The 21,367-nt window shown below is 42.7% G+C and overlaps 1 protein-coding gene across 2 annotated transcripts in view; it reads right to left on the reverse strand.

Annotated features, from left to right (window-relative positions):
• ARFGEF2 (ARF guanine nucleotide exchange factor 2) overlaps nt 1–21,367 on the reverse strand; it is a 99,352-nt gene that overhangs the window by 33,412 nt on the left and 44,573 nt on the right. For both annotated transcript variants that reach the window (XM_079944288.1, XM_079944289.1), the window contains 14 exons: nt 20,107–20,215; nt 19,214–19,397; nt 17,359–17,470; nt 16,581–16,786; nt 14,101–14,185; nt 13,826–13,997; nt 12,694–12,845; nt 11,497–11,625; nt 10,324–10,482; nt 6,504–6,651; nt 5,269–5,368; nt 3,335–3,375; nt 3,063–3,232; nt 337–488 (listed from right to left, as the gene is read on the reverse strand). In XM_079944288.1, coding sequence (XP_079800414.1) covers nt 337–488; nt 3,063–3,232; nt 3,335–3,375; nt 5,269–5,368; nt 6,504–6,651; nt 10,324–10,482; nt 11,497–11,625; nt 12,694–12,845; nt 13,826–13,997; nt 14,101–14,185; nt 16,581–16,786; nt 17,359–17,470; nt 19,214–19,397; nt 20,107–20,215 — 1,919 coding nt within the window. The remainder of the gene's footprint in view (nt 1–336; nt 489–3,062; nt 3,233–3,334; nt 3,376–5,268; nt 5,369–6,503; nt 6,652–10,323; nt 10,483–11,496; nt 11,626–12,693; nt 12,846–13,825; nt 13,998–14,100; nt 14,186–16,580; nt 16,787–17,358; nt 17,471–19,213; nt 19,398–20,106; nt 20,216–21,367) is intronic.

The following is a 21,367-nucleotide window of genomic DNA, read 5'->3' on the forward strand; positions in this document are numbered from 1 at the left end:
CCACCCTGAACCAATCTAGGTCACAGTTCTTGACCCTGTGTGAGGCTGCTTTGGCAGTGGCTCTTTCTCTGAACTCCCTCAGCACCCAGACCCCCGGTAAGGATGCATGACGTACTTCTACTAGCTGCAGTTGTATGATCTGCCCTTCTGGGAAAGGTTACACACAGATCTTAGTGCGATTTACTTAGAGATAATAGGTGTGAATCAAAGTCCGCTCATTTTATTTGCTTCCGCCAAACAAGAGAAGAAAAAACGAATCGTGTGGTTAGTGTTAAGAGACCTTTTTAGACCCCCAGCAGAGATCTGACTAAGGGTCTTCCAGAATAATGTACATACCTGTTTTTCTTCATGATGTGCTCAAAGGGCCTCAGAAAATCCTTCTGGAAACGGAAGTTGGCTAATTCTCCCTTCTCAAGAAACTTCATGGAGAGCTGCCTTAACGAGTCAACAGCAAAGATAGCCACATCCTCATTGGGGTTACAGCCAACCTGAGCAGGAACACGAGGTGAGGTGAAATAGGCACAGTGGAACAACTGTGGATATGGGGTTCTGAACCTCAAACAAGGACAGCCTGCCTTCAAAACAAATGCTCTGGGAAAACACACCTCAGGAGGAAGAAAAGGTATTTCTTGGCATGAGCTGGACAGTTTTAAGGTTAATGATGAAACACATTTAATTAAACATGCTTTCAAAATATGCTCACTTTGTGTCTCTGTGTCACATTTTGATAATTCTTGCGATATTTCAAACTTTTTCATTATTATTATATCTGCTATGGTGATCTGTGATCAGTGCTCTTTGATGTTACTATTTGCAAAAAGATTACAACCTACTGAAAGCTCAGGTGATGGTTCACGTTTTTTAGCAATAAACTATTTTAAAATTAAGGTGTGTACATCTTTTTTTGGTTGTTGCACACTTAATAGACTACAGTATGGTGTAAACATAACTTTTTTATGCACTGGGAAACCAAAAAAATCGTGAGACTTGCTTTACTGCAATATTTGCTTTATTGCTTTGGTCTGGAACTGAACCCGCCATATCTCTGAGGTTGGCCTGTATACTGAATGGATAAAAAATAATTAGCTTTGGGGAGGGTCTGGTTGAGGGGTGCTGATGGTCAAAGGTGCTTTTAGCTGTAATTTTTTTTAAGTGTTCGTGTAATGTTGATGTAATTAGAGACTAATAAGAATATTATTCCCTGGCTCAAAATCCCTGGCTGCTTCAGGAATACACACCACGCTTACCATGCAGCTTTGTACACCCCAGGACATATTTGTGCCCTAGTTTAGAAGAAGAGAAACATGTGACTGTCCCAATGACTGTCCTAGAATCCTGAGAGCTCTACTCGGCCATTTACTTCTTCAAACCCACAGGATTTTCATGTCCTCTGGCTCCCAGGGGGAAGCGGAACATCCTCCTGAGGTGGTGGAAAGAATGATGAGTCCCAGAGTGAGCAACTGAGTTTTCCACAACTTTGTGCTTAACAGCACTGATGAGATGGAGTGGACATTTGTAATGAGGTTGACAACCACGACGTGTCTAATTACTACCCGCCAGCCTAGATCCGAAGCTTGTCATAGGCTTGGACAAGAATACAAGGTGCAGTCACGGTAATGGTTCACATTTTTTCTCTCAAACAAGTTCATATCAGTGATGTCCACTAAGAATTTATTTACCCACAATAGTGGGAAAGATGGTTGCTGAGCTGACTGATTACTTTAGACGACAGTGTTACCACTAACTCAACAAACAGTTGCTCTGGGGCATCTGCAGGCTCTCATGGCCACCTCCTCACTGAGGGTTCAGAAAGGTCACCTCCGGAGAGGCCTGACACACTGCACTGCCTGACCCTTTACCATCAGTTATTTCATCATAAAATCCAAGTGAGCTCCAGGAGGGCAGGGAGCCCATCTGTCTACTACCTGGTACAAGGCACTCGGGCAGTTTGTTAAACAGATGGTGTGCTGAGAGGTACCTTACTTAGAGCTGATAAGAAAGCAAAGTAAACAAAGAACTCTGATTAGCTGATGGACCAAGTTAGAAGCAAGACTACATGTGACAATGCCTCATTTCAGTGGGGTTCCCCAGCTGCCCAGAAAAGCCAACAGTACCCAACTCTTCCCAGTTCCCATTTAGTGACATCACACTGCTAACTTTCCATCGATCATGGGGTGGTGTTCACACCACAGAAATCAGCAGACGCTACAAATCATTTACCAGCGCTCTACTGCTTGTTCTATATCCCAACGACAGATTACTTCTTCTTATGATTTCCTCCTATTCAATGTAGAGAGGGCAATTCTCTTTTGGATAAACTGTCTTTTATTAACACTATTTTTAAGCATCTCTATTACAATTCTTTATCTCCAGGCCTGAGAAAATTTTTTTGAAATCATGAAATGTGTTTTGGTAGCAAACAGTGTTGTTAAGCTGTTAGTTTTCCCCTAAAAAGCAAATGACATTACAGATACAGACATTCATATACACATAAAATATATTCTGATTTGTTCAATTTACATGTGCATGTGCCTATGTGTATATAACGAAACCTCGAGCGGAGAAAAATCTGGTTTTCTCGCCATAGTTTTCAGTTTTAGAACACAGAAGTCTCTGGCTTGTTTCTGATTTAAATAAATGTTAGTTTCCTCAACAAAGGTTTTAGAAGAGTGGTGGCAAAGGAAGCCAGAATACAAGAAGTAGTGACATTTAGAGTGAAACTACTGATATAAAGAACATAACTTAATCTTTGGTCATTCAGAAGGTGCTTCAGGATTTCACAATGCTTTCAAACACCAATGTCTGTCCAGTGACTATAATGATTTTTGTGGTGTGAGCCTACCTCCTAAATATGGGATATTAAAGTATTTTAGATACGAATGGATTTTTAATTCATTCTCCACGAGCTCTATCAATACGTAGGTAGGCTACAAGCTGTTCTCCACTCCACAGGGAATGTGAATTATACGCACCTACACACTCAGTCATTTCTGTTTTGAAGTTAGTTGCCTGCCTTTTATTTGGACATTGATGGAGTGGGGTTTTTGAATTTGAAGAGTTACCTTATTGAAGTGATCTCCAATCACATGCCATATTCGGGACCACTGTAGTCGGATCCGATTCATGTTGTAGTAAGATATCTCCACAATCTTCTGCAAGCTGAACATGCGGGGGTGATGGGGGGAAGCCAGCTCATCCATGGACACGGCACACAGCCAGCGGACAAAGTCAACTACAGGCCAGACCCGACAACACACGCGAGGCATCGTTAGTAATGGTCAGACAGTTATGATAGGAGGCTTCTGTAGTTGTCACAGGTGAGTCAAATACATACCTATTGCATTTCCATCCAGTCTGGTAGAGCCAGTAAAAATTCTAGGAAGAAAATTCCAGACATAATAAAATAAAAATTAGACTTGGAAGCTGCAGCTTCAATTTCAAACACCCAGGAAAGACAGAAAGGAAACATTTCAGGTGTGGCACTTCCACTAACATAAACAATGAGGCATCAGAGGAACAGAACTGGTCAGTGAGCTGAGCTGAGAGCTGAAATGCTTATACTGATAGGAAGAGAAAGTGACACAACAAAAGGATGGGGGAGAGTCAAGATATGATAGCATGGAATGTCACGGCAGTGGGAATGGCAGACTGAGGACCTTTAAGAAGCTGCTCCTCCATAAGAGCAACCAAAACAACTGGCAAAAATTTAACAAAATCAACTTTTTCAGACCTGAACTCTGGAAACTACCAAAGCCTTGTAAAAATGTTCCTTCAAGAAAAATGGCTGAATCTTTAGACAGCACAGAATTGGATCATGTTTATTTTAATTCATCCTGCCAATCTCACTTTAGATTCAAAGACACAAATAGGTTGAAAGTAAAAGTATGAAAGAAGACACAGCATGCAAACAATAACCAAAAGAGAACAAGAGTAGCTGCACTGATATCAGACGATGTAGACTTAAGACTAAAATCAGTAGTAAAGACAAAGAACATTTTATAATGATAAAAAGTTTAATCTGTCAAGAAAACCTAACTATTATAAACATATATGCATCTAACAACAGAGCCCCAAAATCATGAGGCAAAAAACACAGAATTAAACAGGAGAAATAGACAATTCAACAATGTCCAGAATCGGCAAACCTACACAAGCAGAAAGTATATCAAGTATATCAGTGGTTACAGGAACGGCGGGAGAGGAAATGGGGAGCGACTGTGATAAATGCAGGGCTTCGTTATGGGGGTGATGAAAATGCTCTGAAATTAGGTAGTGGTAATGGTTGCACAACTCTGAATATACTAAAAACCACTGAATTGTACATTTTAAAAAGAGTAAATCTTATGGTGTACGAATTATATCTCAACTTAAAACAATTTAACAGCACACAAAAAGGTGCTAGGCAAGTTACTATTGCGCACTATCTGGCTAAGGCAGAAAAGCAGGAAAGAAATGTGCGGTTAATGGCACAACAAACATTTTGTTGTATTAGCCTAAACCTAAGGGGAAAAGCAGGGAAAACTCATCAAAAGTACATTACAGACAATATCCCTGTTGGAGAGAAGCAGAAAAGCAACAAGAGCAAGGTGATCAAAATATGCTGATGAAGAGTTTAAAATACTAGGAAAATTGTTCTGAGAGCAATACAACTTATGTCATAAATTCTATATTGCTATCATTTCAGAATTATCTATGTTTAATGTACATGATTAATCAATGGTAATTTTCAGAGGTTTGTTGATTTTAAGAAAATTCCTATTTTAAGCCCTCATATATAATGAATATCTTCAAATGGGAATACCTGTATTTCTCCTGGATGTTTAGGTCAAGTTTTAAGTGAACAGAAATAGTGGGAAGGTTTTGAGGAAAAAGAAATGGAAATGTCAACTTGGCCAACTCTCACTCATGGGTAGGCTTTAAATCCTAAACTCTTCTTGAAAGTTTTTAAAAAGTAATTTCTACACTAAGGAAACAAGGTGATTTAAAACACTAGCACAAGGAAAAACTCTTGTTTTTGACATAATTTGGTCACAGTTATAATTTTAAAAAAGGTTATGATACAACTCAAGATCAAAATCCAAACGAATGTGAAGGTAATCAGTAGTTGTGGATCATGTGTGCCACTTTTAATCTCTCCTAGTTTGAGTAATCTAGATCTGACAATACTTACAACAGTCAAACAAATTAGTGATCATTCATACCCAGTAAATATACAGAAGATGCCAAGCCACTGCGTAGTCCAGCTTCACTGAAGAAGAAAATCATTACCTGTCTACAGCTACGACCACACTCTGTGAGCTGGTCTCACCGACCGATTCCTGGAAGCTGGCCATCTGTCTTTTGTCCACTCCACCACTCACCAAATTACCTGAAACACAATGCACAAAATCAACGGTGTTTCCAAAACAGTGAAGTATTTAGAACAAAGAATCCTGTGATATCCAATATGCACAGACAAGAAACATAAGTGAGAATGGTTTGCAGGCAAAACAAACAACCAACCCCCCAATGACGACAGAATAAAATTAAACTCAGGTTATGGCATTTGGCATTCAGAATACATTCTTATTAGAGGCTCCCTGGCTTGTACCATTCATCTCCCTTTCTTAAGCGTCTTTTACATTTTTATAGTATTAAATGTCTCTTTTTATGAAAACAAATTCAAATTGATCAGTACTAACTTAGAGCTCCTAGAACATGTAATGGTTTCCACATGCAGAAGGTCTGGAGAGCTCTCTAGGATTTCACTCCAGTCACCCTCATATACACCCTAAGAAGTAGGTGCTATTACCCCTCCCCCATTTTCAGAGTCTGTGCTTTTATACTGTACTACTGTATGTGGGACCTAGAAAGCTTGCTCCCCACATCAAATGGCCTGGGTTTGAAACCTACCTCTGCCACTTCCTCATAATGTCACCTTGTTCAAGTCACTTCACCCTCTGTACCTCACTTTCCTCATTTACAAAATGGGGATAACAGCCCCAATTTCACTGAGTTGTTACAAGGTTTAAAAGAATTAAAATATATAAACTAAGTGCTTAGAATGTAGCCTGGCACGTTTGTTTACCCTTTTTACTATTATTATTGTTATATCACGGACAAGAGAGTCTCTCAGTTCACTGTATCACCAGAAATAATTCTACTTTGATAAGAACATCAGTTAACAAAAGATGAACATGGAAGAGAGGTTAAATCTACCTTTGAAAATCTAGAGATACACACACCCACTCCTCAAATACCAGATGGCTTTCCCTCCAACATACTTATATGTATAGAAAGAAACATAATGCACCCTGCTGATGTTGATAAAATAGGCATTTACTCGACAGTTTAATCACAATTTAGAGAGCTGAGGCAGCACTTCCGCTTCCATCAACAAACATACTGTCAGCGGGCACATAAGGAAGAGACGATTTACGGGACAGTCCTGATGAGACAAGAAGGGTTTCGTGCCGGTTAACTGGTGAGTCCGTGATGGCTGGCTGGGGGGCCTGGTATCTTACCGAGGCCAAGGCCCATGAACTCTTCTCCCGACAACGTGTGGCCCTTCAGGCTCCCTTCTCTTTCACGCCCGGACCCAGACAGGTAGCGCGTCTTGACACCGGTTCCTATCAGCTGAGCGAGCTCCAGCTGGCTGATGCATTTCAAGATCTGATGAAAAGAAGGTGTGAAAAGATGAGTTCCCATTTCATTGGCTGTAAAGGGCACTATCATTTTAAATTAACCATTAGAGAGTTCTCTGAAACAAGCAGCTTTTCAGGTGAGAATAAAATCTGAGGGTCTCAGACTGGCTTCCCTAGTTCCAGCTAGGCAACCCTCTGAGTGTGGGTCTGGAAGACAGACTTCACTATTCTTTTTCTTTCCTTTTTTTTTTTTTTTTTTGCGGTATGCGGCCTGTCACTGATGTGGCCTCTCCCATTGCGGAGCACAGGCTCCGGATGTGCAGGCCTAGCGGCCATGGCTCACGGGCCTAGCCGCTCTGCGGCATGTGGGATCTTCCCGGACCGGGGCACGAACTCGTGTCCCCTGCATCGGCAGGCGGACTCTCAACCACTGTGCCACCAGGGAAGCCCTTTTTTTCTTTTTTTAACTATTAAATAGGGAAAGAGAAAACAAGCAAAAGAAAAACTGGTACAGTAGAGTTATGCAACACAGATGTTTAGTTATGCGAATTTAATAAGTGCTCAATAAAGAAAGAAAAAGCATTTGATTGGAGCAGGGGATTCCATCCACCATGCCACTCAGTAAGTGCACCATCTAGTCTGACTCAGCCAACCCCCATCTCCCTTCCACTCGACCCCTCAGATACACAACACACCAGCCTCCCCAGCCTCCCTGCTGCTCCTTTACCTCGACATGTCTGGCCCTACCCCAGAGCCTTTGCACTCTCTGTTCCTTATGCTTGAACGTGTTCCTTACACTCCTCCCCATGGCTCACCCCTTAGATTCCCAGCTCGGACATGTGTTCCTCAGACAGACCTCCCTCGACCGCCCTGAGATCACACACCCTCCCCCGGCCACGCATATTTTTTTCCTTAGCACTTACTACTTTTTGGCATTATGCCAGATATTTGTTTGTTCTCTGTCTTAAGAGCCAACAAGGCATTAACTCTGTCTTGTTCACTGCTGAATCCCCAGCGCTTAAAATAGTTGGTGATTATTATTTGGTTAATCAAATAGATGAGAATGTGCCCTGGAATGGTCTCCCAGCCCTACGGGGTGGTGCAGGTGCTTGACAACGCGTCCCTGCGCACGGGCCGTCTCTCACCTGGAGCTTACCCGAAGAAACAGAGATTTGTTTCAACTTCTACTGGAGCAAAAACCGGCTGCTTAAAACTTACTGAGGGACGATGGCACATAGACCTCTAGGTAAACCCTTCCTAAGAAATTTCCATGGGGACTTCTGACTAAAGCTGAGTTTTGCTTTTCATGGTAACCTTACAATCCAATCCCAGAGTATGGGACTCCATTATACCACTGAGCACTGCTGAGTATTTTCACTTATAAACGGCCTTCCCCTTGACTGAGAAAGGTACTTAATTCGGCCAGAGAGAGCCAACCCCTGACTGTTCCACATGGCATAATACTGTTAAATTATTACTAGTAAACTGCTAGTGTCCTCCCTTTTCCAGAAGCTGGCATCTCAAGTATGTCAATAACACTTGTGGCCGAGGACTTACTGATTCCAACCTGATTTCTCAAGGTTTCTGCATATCGAATAGGTGGTTGATTCATTTTTAACATTTCCAGATGCTGCTATATACTTGGCAACTGGCAGAAACCCCACCTTCACCATATCTCCCAGGTTAAAGAAAAAAGAAAGTTCTAGGAGAGAAAGCAGCTATTTATTGATTCACTAGGTATCATGACTCCTCAGAAAACAGGAAATTATTACTTAAAAAAGCACACAACTCAAAACACCACCACTGCCCCGCCCCCCCATCTTTTCTAATATGGAATATTCCAGAGTGGTGACCGAGAAAGGAAACATTCGGTGAAAAGGGACTGAGGTATGTGCCATGATGATGATGACCATGACAGCTAATATCTACTGAGTTCTTACTACTTGCCAAATGCAGTTGTAAGCCCTTTTCCACGTTAACCCCCTTTTTTTCTCAGAACAACCCTATGAAGGTTGTAGAGAGGAGGAAGATGAGGCTCTAAGACTAAGCAACTTGCCATGTCATACAGGCAGGAAAAGGATGATACCCAGACTGGATGCCAGCCGTCTGGCTCTAGGCCTTCCCCCTGCACCGCATGATCCCCATGGCAAGAGGAGGCTGACAGCAATTTTCTTTCTAGGTCATCACAGTCCCCACCACTCTCCATGCCCTCACCTCTACTCTTTCACAGTTTTCTCTCTAAAACAAAAAGTAATACGTACAGACAGTAGAGAAATTAGAAAACTTCAGGAAAAAAAGAAAATAAATCGCCTCTATAATGTTATCGCACAGATAGGATGTTAACATTACTGTTTATCTTTTAAAATCCATTTTCTGTGTACGTCTGGCATGAAGGATGAAGCCTCACGACGTTTATAACGATTTCTCAATTTAATATACTGTGATCACCTTCCCACAGTATTAGACAGTGCTTAATAACATCTTTACCTTTTTCTCTGAAGTCTCTTTCAATCCACAGGCCTGCCCCCGCCTCACCCCCAACCATCTACTATTTTCCATGCAATGTATTTGTTGAAGAACGTGGCCACTGGCTCTGAGGCTCTGTCATATCCTAGAGTTTGCATGCTGCATTCTCATGATACCATTTATTGTGTTCCTCTGTCCCCTACATTTCCTTTAAACTGACAGTGGAGGCTTGAATTGACTCAGGTTGAAGTTTTGGGCAAAAACATTTCTTAGGAGGTATTGTGTGCTTCCATCACGGAGCATGTCATGTCCGGCTGTCTCTCCCTTCAGCAACGTTATTTTATTTTGTTTCGTTTGATTTTATTTATTTTTTAAGATTTTTTTTTTGATGTGGACCATTTTTAAAGTCTTTATTGAATTTGTTACAATATTACTTCTGTTTTATGTTCTGGATTTTTGGCCACAAGGCATGTGGGATCTTAGCTCCCTGACCAGGGATTGAACCTGCACCCCCTGCATTGGAAGACGCAGTATTAACCACTGGGCCGCCGTTGGAAGTCCCTCAGCAACATTATTTTAAATGGCCACACAGCATTCTAAGGAGTGGTGCAGCACACTTTTTTAAGAAAAGAGCAATCTCTCATTGTTGGGACACCTAGGCTGTTTCTAACTTAATTTTTCCCTTGAACGACTAAAATTTCGATGAACAACCTTTCAAACACCTGTTTGTGCACATGGATAATTATATCCTTACGTGAAACTCTTAGAATATGGTTTAGTTAAATAAAAACGTGAAACCACTGGCAATTTCCCTAATGGCTCACTGTAGATGCTGACCATCTCTTTTCTCATAGACTTAGGAGAAATCGGGCTCCTTGGCTTTGTCTTAAATCTACTCCCTGGTGGTAAGAGCTCTCAGGAGGTACCTAAGGACTTGGGAAAAGTGGGAAGGAAGCTGCCACACCAGAAGTGCTCTCCGCGTGGACACCGGCCACCGGGGACAGGAGCACCTTGTGAGGTGGTGCATCTGAGGCATTTCACCCACCACGCCCCAGGGAGTCTGACTTTTCTGATACATGATGTATTTGAGGAATGAGACAAAACCCAGTTAAAGTTAGGCTTGACTTCAAGAAAAATGGAATCGACCAAAGAGAGACTGGCTCTGAATCAAAGGACAGCTGGGATTCATCCTCACTAAGAAAAGGCAACCCCAGGCTTTCAAAGAAACACACACCTCGTGCCAGGAATTCCCGAGGTAGTTGCCGTCCGTGTGAGCCACCGTGATGAGCGTCTTTATGGTGTCGATGTTCTTCTGCTTCATCTCTGTGATGCTGGAGCTGGCCGTCAGCAGGGAGAAGCGCGCAAGAGCCTGAACGTAGGCATCGCGTTCCAGCTGTAAGGGAACCGAGAGGGAACGCTGAGATCCCGCCCTGAGCAACACCGTTTTCACACTGAAGGGACTGAGCACTGGATCCTCTGCCGCCTTCTGTACACACGTCGACAGGCTTTACATACATTAACACACCAGTTACTCCACACTGCTATCCTCCCGCTACCTGAACAGCCCATCTCATGTTTGAGAACTAGTCTCTCCTTTGCAGCCGACCTCAAACTGATGTTCACGTTCCATTCCCTTCGGAGGGAGTAGGGGAGGAATCTGCTGAATGCTAAGATTGTTACATAAATGCTAATTTCTCCAACAATCCTGCAAGGTAGGTCTATTTTCTCAAGTTTACAAATGAGGAAATAAAGGGTGTCTTAGGGAGAAGTTAGCTAGACCAATGCTAGAGAAGCAGCAGAGCTGAGGTTTGAAACCCAAAGCCCGGGGTCTTGGTACAAAAGAAAATGTCTAACTGTAAGATAAATGGGAACAGAAGACTGAGTTTTTCAACATAAATGGGTGCCAATTCTTAGTGATTTAGCAAATGATACATGGGACTGACAACTTCCTGATTTCCTAACATTCTGAGGACTGTATTTTGCTTATTTGAGTTTTTCAAGATTCAAAAGATTTACAGACATATTCATTGTGCATTGAACGATTTATTTCCCCCAGAGAAGACCTGGAAATAAGGGAAATTAAAATAATAAGCTGATTTTAAAAGGAAAAACAATATTTTAAGCACCAGGGCAGGCAGTTAGCCAGATGGATAGGAAGGCTGTTTTGTCAAATCCAATTAAGTAGCTTGGACCCCACCTATCTTCAAAGGTTTTAATCCAAATCTCCAATTTTTTCCCCTAATGAGGCTGTTGCCAGCACAAATCTGTGGGCTTCCTCTTGGTGGGCATGAGTATGGAGTTTGCTGAGATGTTTTTGGCTAATTGGAAATGTCTGATAGTTTCTACATTTTTACAAATCTGAAAGAAAATGGCCCACCAGTATCTCTGGAGCTGTGTTTATACCCACCTGCATTCCAAAGATGCAGGCAATCCGGATCGCACATCGGATGCCTTCCAAACACAGAGAGGCCACTTCAGTGTCGTCACAGTTCTGCAGTCCGATGCTGTAGGCTGCCAACAGTGGCGTCCACACCAGCTACCAAGGAAGGAAGGTTTCAATAACGTCTAGAATCTCAGTGTGGAAGAGCACTTAGAGGCCACACTGTTAGTTATGACACAGCCAGGATGCCAAGTTCACTGCTACTTTGATTCATTCACAAAGTAAAATAATTCTTCCTAAACTGTGGTCAAAGCTGTCACTACAGATATGCCATTTACTAAACGTACAATTCTAAAGGAAGGATGGCAAACATGCGGCTAGTGTGCCCCCACCATATCTATCTGTGCTCATGGCAGACATCACTGATCAATCAGAGATCCCACTCCCTGCTGAGTCTAATCAGGGCTCGAGAATCCTTTACACAGCGCAGCAGGCATCCATCACTAATCAGAGGCCGGCATGCAAGGTGAAATCTATAAGCAACTTGTGTTCTATAAACTTTGTTTATTGAAAGGTTCCTAATTCAAATTATTTAGACTTTACTTTTCCTCCAAGTTTCTTGTGAATTCCCTGAAAATAAAAGCTCACAAAAATCTAGAATTGATCAACTAACAGGATATTAACAGTTACTATAAAAACATCTTAGAGAAAAACATGAGTGCTATGTATTTAGAAAGTGTACCTTTTCTAGGCATTTAAAAAAGAGACCTTAGGATATTGTCTTTTACTTCTATGTAATTTCATCTGATAAACTAACCCTGAGGCCACTGAGATGAGATGTCACAATAAAACTGTCTCTTATGCCTGAATAATTATTAATTCATTCAATCCCCCGGCAGCCCTGTAGCACTCTGCATTTGTCTCCATTTCACAGACGATGAACAGACAGAGGCTGAATAACCTCACCATGGTCACAGAGCGACAAAGTGGCAAAAGCAGGGTTTAAACCAGACGTTCTGATGGCACAGCCCATGCTGACGTATCCCTAGCATCATCACAGGGCTTCTAGGAAGGACTTGCTTTAGTTGCTGTCCAGAAAGACACACCCAGGCTTGGCCTTTTCCTCTCCCCAATCTCTTCACCATTATAAACTCACTGGTGAGCTTCTGGCTGGTCAGCTCTAGAATCAGGCTTAGCTGTGTCCTAACTTTTTAGGATACTCACTTTGAACATTGGCCGGACGTGGTCCAGGTGAGTGGCACTCGTAAACGGGGCTTTGGCGTGGCTCACAGCCTCCATCAGGGCTTTGGCTGTTTTAGCCATTTGCTCCATCTCCAAATTGTATAGTAGCCGTCGCTGCTTTTCACTAGCAACACCTACAAAGAAATAAGAGAATAATAGCAGCTAACATTCACTAAGCGCTTGCTATGCGCCAGGCTCTGTTTCAAAAGATTTACAACAATTAACTCACAAACACTCATGAGGACCACTACATGAGTCTGTTACAAGTATTATCGCCATTTTACTGGTGGGAAATGAGGCACAAAGACATTAAGTGACTTGCTCAGGGTCACACAACTAATAAGCAGTAAAGCTGGGACTTGAATCCAGGCAGCATGGCTCTACAGCGCGTGCTCTAAACCAGCGGTCCCCAACCTTTTTGGCACCAGGGACGGGTTTTGTGGAAGACAATTTTTCCACGGACCTAGGGGGAGGGGATGATTTCGGGATGACTCAAGCGCATTACATTACATTTATTGTGCACTTTATTATTATTATATTGTAATATATAATGAAATAATTATACAACTCACCACAATGCTGACAGGAGGTGGAGCTCAGGCGGTAATGCGAGCGATGGGGAGCAGCTGTAAATGCAGATGGAGCTTCACTCGCTCGCCTGCCATTCACCTCCTGCTGTGCGGCCTAGTTCCTACCAGGCTGCGGACTGCTACCAGTCTGTGGCCCGGGGGTTGGGGACCCCTGCTCTAAACCATACACACTGCTGCCTCTCAAATAAAGAAACTGGTAGCTTCACAGGGGTGTTAACTCAGAGAATTCTAATCAAGGTTGGCACAATCACCACTGGTATTACAGCAGAGTTTTAAGGAACATTTTGGGGGAATGATTTAGCTCTCAGATTATTTTAAATTCCCTCTTGTAACTAATTACAAATCTAGCAAGAAGATAAGTGACATTATGAAAGCGCCAACATAATCATAATAACTAATTTAATCATATTTCTTATTTAGATAGCTAGATATGCAAATTAAATCTATCACCAGGGAACTTAATCATGCATTCTGATACGCTCGAAAATTGGAATTAATAGAAATAATTTGCCATTAGACCTTACTCTGCTTAGTAGATTTGGTTGCAATCGTGTGTTCTTTTGTTTCTTTCATCGCAATTTTCTTGCCTTCTATTTCTTCATAGATGCTTGAGAGATATTCTTCAGGCAGATCTTTACTATCATTGATACCCCGATTCATTTTAATATACTGCTCTTTTGTCATTTTATTTTTTACCTGAAATTTAAAAAAATTAAGAACCCATTTAGAAGACAGCCAATGGCCCAAATAAAGCTCCTTATTTAGCCACTATAGTATATGTATCATTAAAATATTTTACCTGAGGGCTGTGCAAGTCTGTAGTTAGCATAATAATTGAATATGCTAGGACATATGCAGTGTCAGCACTAGCAAATAGAGTCTGCCTGAAAAAAAAAAACGATTCCAGATGTGAGAACACACACGGAGACGAGGCTGGAAGGGTACAGTGCTCAAGGAGATGTGCTTCTCTGAGCAGGCCCACTGCTCTTCAGGATGCTTTCATCATCACTGAATGATAACTAACGATCCAGAGTGCAGAAAAAGCTAGTTAAGAATACGTGTCAGATTTAGACTTCTTTGAATAGAGCAGTTTCAAGTCGATTTTTTATAAAGATCCTTAAGGAGCCTCCAGGGCCAGTGACGAGGGTGAGGCAAGCGAGGCACCCCCTACTCCCAGGTGCCAACCCGACAGCACATGACTCTGAGCGAGGCCCTTTACAGTCTGCACCTTTAGTGCTTCGCTTGCCTCACGTTGGTCCTGTTCCTGAGAATACCTACTGTGTGCTAGGCACTGGGTGGAAAGGTGACTAAAACTCCTGTCCAGTTATTAGCCATTTAAAGTTTACATTATGCAGGCTTCCCTGGTGGCACAGTGGTTGAGAGTCCGCCTGCCGATGCAGGGGACACGGGTTCGTGCCCTGGTCTGGGAAGATCCCACATGCTGTGGAGCGGCTGGGCCCGTGAGCCATGGCCGCTGAGCCTGCGCATCCGGAGACTGTGCTCTGCAACGGGAGAGGCCGCAACAGTGAGAGGCCCGCGTACCGCAAAAAAAAAAAAAAAAAAAAAAAAAGGCTTACATTATGCACTATAATATTTAACAGCAGAAATACGAAGAAAAATATTTATGTTGCTTTAATAAACAATATGCTGGTGAAGTCTGACTTTTTTCGCCTTAGGCAAGAGAAGAAAGACAAATACTTGGGGATGCACAGCCTTGTAATATGTGAGGCTAAAGAAAAACTTGTCTATCCAAACTGCCCCCAACAGGAGAAGGAGAAGTTCTGAAGAACACAGTAAAAGGTCTACATTCTAACGTGACATTTAATTGGGTCACATATTTACCGACTAGGGGACACAGACCAAGGTCTCTAGGTCCACATAAGAGATATGTTTAAAGTAAATAACACCTAATTGTGTCTTCACAGAAAATTCTAATACCTATTTGGTTAAAACGACCAGAGGCTGCCTTTTCTGACCAGGTCATCTCATGGGGACAGCCTGGAGGATTGGGACCAATTAACATGAAAACCAAGCTGACTTAAGAGGCAAAACTGTTCTCAAAATGTTTCCACTGAAAATTTTCCACTTCATGTTCACAGTATATTCAGACATTCTTAACTTCATGTTCAGAGGAAAGAGCATGAGCTTTCTTGAGTCAGACAAATTCATATTCAATCTCTGCTACTTTCTAGCTGATTAATTTTTGGACAGGTTGCTATCTCAGAGCCTGTTTCCTTACCTATAAAACAGGGATACTACCTCCCAGGCTTACCGTTAATTAAGATGAAATGCATGTAAAACTCACGGCACGGCTGGCACACAGGAGGTGTTTAATAAAGGTTAGCTCTCCTTTCAATTTCCATTTCCTACGCAAAAATGAACTACCTAATCAAAAAAGGTCCCAAGGGACTTCCCTGGTGGTGCAGTGGTTAAGAATCCGGCTGCCAATGCAGGGGACACAGGTTCAAGCCCTGGTCTGGGAAAGATCCCACATGCCACGGAGCAAATAAGCCTGTGCACCACAACTACTGAGCCTGTGCTCTAGAGCCTGTGAGCCACAACTAGTGAGTCCACATGCCACAACTAATGAAGCCCACGCGCCTAGAGTGCGTGCTCCGCAACTAGAGAAGCCTCCGCAGTGAGAAGCCCGCGCACCACAACGAAGAGTAGCCCCCGCTCGCCGCAACTAGAGAAAGCCTGCGCGCAGCAACAAAGACCCAATGCAGTCAAAAATAAATTAAATAAAGTAATAATTTAAAAAACTGAACTGTAGGGAAAATAAACTATTTTAAAAATAAAAGAATTTAAAAATTTTTTAAAAATTAAAAAAAAAGTAATAGTTAAGAAAAAAGGCCCCAAGATGAAATCATGTACTTAGGTGGGGTTTTATTAGTTACGGAGCCATTTCAGTAACCTGCTCATCAGTATGTAATCAAAGAAAAACTAAAATTCTTGAGATGTACCCCATATATTAAGTCAGGGAGCTGTCCCTGATTAGGAAAGAGATGCCTGAGTGCCTCTTCTCAACCCACAGAACTGCTCTTTTGTCATAATTAAGAGCGTGGGCTCTAGCTGTGTAGTCTTGGGCAAGTTACTTAGCCTCTCTGGTCCTCAACCTCCTGTAGAGGGGACATGAACGGTCGAGGTGAGGTCCTAACGTGAGACACAGTGAACAGAAACTTTAATAGCTTGGCGCAGATTAAACCCCAACCACGCTAAGACTGGTGCTCTGAGGAAGGCAAAAAGAGGGCGCAGAAGGGACTTAAACATGGTGCTCACCCCTGGTTGCACTCTATGTATCTTGCAGCAAACTTCTCCATTAACCGATCAATCTTCTGAGCTTCCCCAGGTAGGCGGAAACCTTCTAGAAACGTCCGCAGGGCTGAGACAAACTCCTTTTCACAGAAGTCAAGTTGGTCCACATAGGCATACATCACCTCCTTGTTGAACTTCATGCTTTCTCCCAGAAAATCACCTACTTGGGTCTGAAACATACACACTCACTCATACCTACAAATTGTCAATTATGAACACCCAGTGAAAGACACTTCAGTCAAAGGTGGGGGTGGGGGTGAGGCCCGAATGCCCTGGCTCTGAACATCCAGAATGGGCTGAACTGCTAGAAAAGTTAGGCAACTCCCTGAGCCTGCCCACCCACCCAACCATTCCAGGTTCCTTCGTCCCGCCACGAAGGAAGAGGGGGAGGCACAGGAGACTGAAAAGTGGAGGAATGATGGTGCACACTCAGGAGGGAGGTGAGCTGCCAACGAGCACCCAGAACAATTTCTAGCAGCCAAGTGACACTTTTAGCTCTGACACTGTCCCACCAGATACACAACCACCTGTCAGGAGGCTGGTTTATTCCCTTTAAAGAACTTTTTGCAACACTGGCCAAAGGGATAAATAGAACTTTTTGCAACACTGGTCAACCCTGCTGTAAGCAGGGGTGTGGACAGTAGCACTGCACTCACGGTCGGCCAGTCTCTAGGCTAAAGCCAGAAAGGTCTCAGAATCACCCGAAAGAACCCACATGCACGTACCCAGCCCCCAATCTTACAGAATCGAGGCGCTCCTCCTGGTGCAGGAATTGGGCAATGTCTTCAACTGACGTTCCCAGCATGCCCTGCTCCTGGAGATACTGGATCCCTCTCTTGGGTTTCTTGTTGAACCTTTTTCAAGAGATGGGACACAGGTTGCTTATTTCAAACTCTGGAGGATAGAAAAAAGCTAGCATTTGAGGCAAATTACAGTAACACCACGAACTGTGTGTGTCCTGGTAGTTTTTCTCAATTCCACTTTTAATTTTTGACCTAGCTTTAACAGAATCTGCTGGTTGTCACCCAATATCCATTCTCCTCTTCTCCAACACTAATAAAACCTAGATGTTTAGCTGGGCACACAACTATCTGGGATAAGAACTACATTCCCCTGCCTCGCCGTGTGATAAAGTTCTGGCCAGTGAGAGGTGAGCAGAAGTGGTGTGGATACTTCTAGGAAGGATCCTTAAACAAACCTGACTTGGCAGGGAGGTGCACATTTTTTGCTCCTTCCCCTTCTTCCCCAGAATATATGTGTGATGACTGGAGCTCCAGCAGTCCTCTTAAACCACGAGGCAACACTGAAGATGAAAACTGTATTCAAGATGGTGAAGCAGAAAGATAAAAGGAGCCTGGGTCTCTGACGTCCATAAGAGCCACTGCAACTGTCCTAGCCTGTCCCCTTTGGGATTTTCTTTAATGGTGCTTAAGCACTGTTACTTCTGGATTTTCTGTTAAAGGCAGGCATACTTAACTGACGTATAAATTCAACTTGTTATTTACCAGGCCATGCATTGGGGAATGATCTTCATGTATAAGCACAAACTGTGGCAAGGACTGTGAGGACAGGCTATGACTATGGCGCAGGGACAGAGACTACCTCAGGACTGTTCAGAGAGTGTGGTTACAGGGGGCCTCTTTCAGGAAGAGATGCTTTGCCAAGCCCGAAGAATGAAAAAGATCCAAGAATATTCTAAGCAGAAGGTGCAATAGTGCAAAAAGCTTGAGGTGTTCAAGGGACTGAAACGCCCCTTGTGACCCAGGAGTACTAAACGGAGATGAGGTCAGTGAGGGAGGCTGGAGGCTGGATCGGGCTGTGGGGAGGAAATGGGAAACCTGCAATGACTGTAGGCAGGGAGTGACAAGACCTGATTTAAGTTTTTAAAAGATTCCTTTAGCTGCTGTGGGAGAACAGACTGGGGGGGGGGGAATGCAGGGATGGTGAGAGTGGAAATGAGGAGATCAACATTTTAATTAATAAATGAGTATTATAACATCAACTTTTAAAACAAATTGAGTTTACAAAACTAATCATTCAAAAGTTGGACAGGATGTGAGATTGTGTGTATATGTACTTTTGGGTATAAAAAACTGAAAAGAAACATTATGATTTACCAGTGATTGTAATAATGATGATGTGGTTACATGGGAGAATGTCCTTATTTTTCAACTATGTACAGCTGAAATATTATGATGGCTACAAAGTACTTTCAAATGGTTCAGGAAAAAAATACACAGATAACACTAATATGGCAAAAGTTAATTTTTCTGTATGTTGAAACTTTCCACAATACACAGTTAGAAAAAAGTGTTACCAATGGTGATTTCCTCTAGGTAGTAATTGTATGACTGATTTTAACATCCTTGCTTTATGCTTTTCTGTATTTTCTAAATTGGTTTGACTTTTTTAATTAGGGGGGGAAAAAAGACCAGGCATCAACCACACAAAGCTATTAAATTTCTCTCTCACTCTCAGCCCAGCCTGATTGGGCCTGGGCACAGGTGCCAGCACTGGTCTCTGGAAACAGGCATTTTGTCTTGAGGAGTCAGTGCCAGGTTCCCAAGAGATTCAGCTAGAGTGATAGCCACACTCACAGGTCAATGCCGTGTTCAATCATCTCCTTTTGTTGCTTGATGACCTCAAACTGTTCCGGATCATCCTGGATGGCCGTCTGAGTACCCGAGGACACCGTGGACTCCATGGATGTCACGCTGCTCCGTCTCGCCATGTCAAGGCCTTTCCCATCCCCCATTTCCTGATCCGTGGACCTCTCCTGACCTGCGATGACATAAAAGCGAAGGAAACCAAATAAACAGATGGGACAGAGACACGGCTGAGGTGAGGTCTGCCTCTGCAGTTCCCTTTCCCAGACCTGTAACAATAAAGTTTGTACTGTAAGGGTCATGAGCACCTTGATATCACTCAGTTACTTTACTTAACAACTTACTTGTTTGTGGAACTTGATAAGCTAATGCTAAAATTCACATGAAAGAATAAAAGTACAAAACCAGTCAAGACACTTAAGGAACAATGAACAGGAAGACCTGTCCTAGCAGGTATCAAAACTCACTGCTAAGAACTCTAGGCATTTGAAAGGCGTGGTATTGGTGCAAGAACAGGCAAATAAATAGAACAGAATATTCAGAAACAGACTTACACACACAGGAGAATTTGGTATATCATAAACCAAATCAGTGGTGCTTCAAATCAGTGAGGGAAGGAGAGAGTACTAAAAAAACGTTGGAATAACTGGCTCCCCTTTTGGAAAAATGGAGTTCGAGCACAACTCACACTATTCCCCCCCAAATTCCAGATGGATGAGAAAACAGAACATTTAAAATACTTCACCTAGTTTGCAAATGAAAGTGTTTTGCTAACTCTAAGACACCTATATCAGGATAGCTTCCCCCAATGACGTGAGCAGCCTATTGTGCGTGGTGGGGGTGAGGGCTGGATGGGGAGGTTGTTTGCAGCAGGGGTCTCTCACCGAGGCTGGCCTGGTGGTTGGGATTCACATACAGGTCTTTGCTCCACTCCACCATGCACTTGAGGATGGACACGAGGCACTCCAGGCCTTTCTTCCTCAGACTGAGCTCCTAAAGGACGAAAGTGACACGACACAGAGACTCAGCAGATAAATTAAGTGCCGACATCTAGAGGGCTCCGGGAATCCTGAGACGACACGAGATAAGCACTGACATTCGGTGCTATTAACCCAAGGAAAAGCTAACAGGTGACATAAATATTGACGGCTCACTGCAAAAGCATGAACATCTTTAAAGGTGTTCATTACAAACTCCCCAGCAGCAAAAATATGGGATGTGTGCATTCCCAAAACAGAGTATTATCTGGATTTTTTAAAAGAAAGTCCTCATTCATTGCTTGTTTAAATTAAACAAAACACTTAAAAATAGCATTTAAAAAAATAAATAAATAAGACGGTCTTAACTAGTGACCCTGAAAAAAGAGAAAAGAATCTTTTCCAGCAGATGAATGATTGTGGACATACCATTATCCCCTAAACACCCACAAAAGCATTCCATTTTAAGGCTTATTCTGCAAGTAAATAAAAATACTGTTTTTCTTTTCTTCTAAGGAGCATTTCTTAAAAGTTGAATGCAAGTTGTAAATGTCTTAAAAAATGTTGCAGTTCCCTGGTGGTCTAGTGGTTAGGACTCTGGGCTTTCACTGCCAGGGCCCAGGTTTAATTCCTGGCCGGGGGAACATCCCACAAGACACACAGCCAAAAAAAAAAAAAGCAAATTATTTTAGACTCAAAACAGCATCTAAAATAGTACAGATCTCTCTCTGTGAATTTAATGACAACTATGGACCTTCATTTAGGAAAAATGCCCATACACCAAAATTCTATATATAATTCCAGGTGGCTCACAGACCTTCTGACCAGTTTCTTCAGAGACCTCAGGTTAAGAATACTATTCTCTTCGTAGGCACTCTAATAATGAGGGAATCTAATAAGAAGCAATCTCCTTTGCCTTTACTGGAGTCTGGGATCCTGTTTTCACGTGATCTATGGAAAGGTGACAGAGTGAACTCGCTTCTACAGGTCTCAGCTCAAGTGTCACCTTCTCAGGAAGGCCACCCTGATGCCCCATTAGAAATGGCACCACCCTCACCTCCAACATCCCTTCTCTATCGTCCCTGCTTTATTTTCCTCTGCGGCTTACTTCTTCATTGTTTGCTTTCAAGTGCTGGGACCACAGCAATCGTGCACATGGATGTGCATG

The sequence above is a fragment of the Stenella coeruleoalba genome (genome assembly GCF_951394435.1).
Source record: "Stenella coeruleoalba genome assembly, chromosome: 15".
NCBI lineage: Eukaryota > Metazoa > Chordata > Mammalia > Artiodactyla > Delphinidae > Stenella > Stenella coeruleoalba.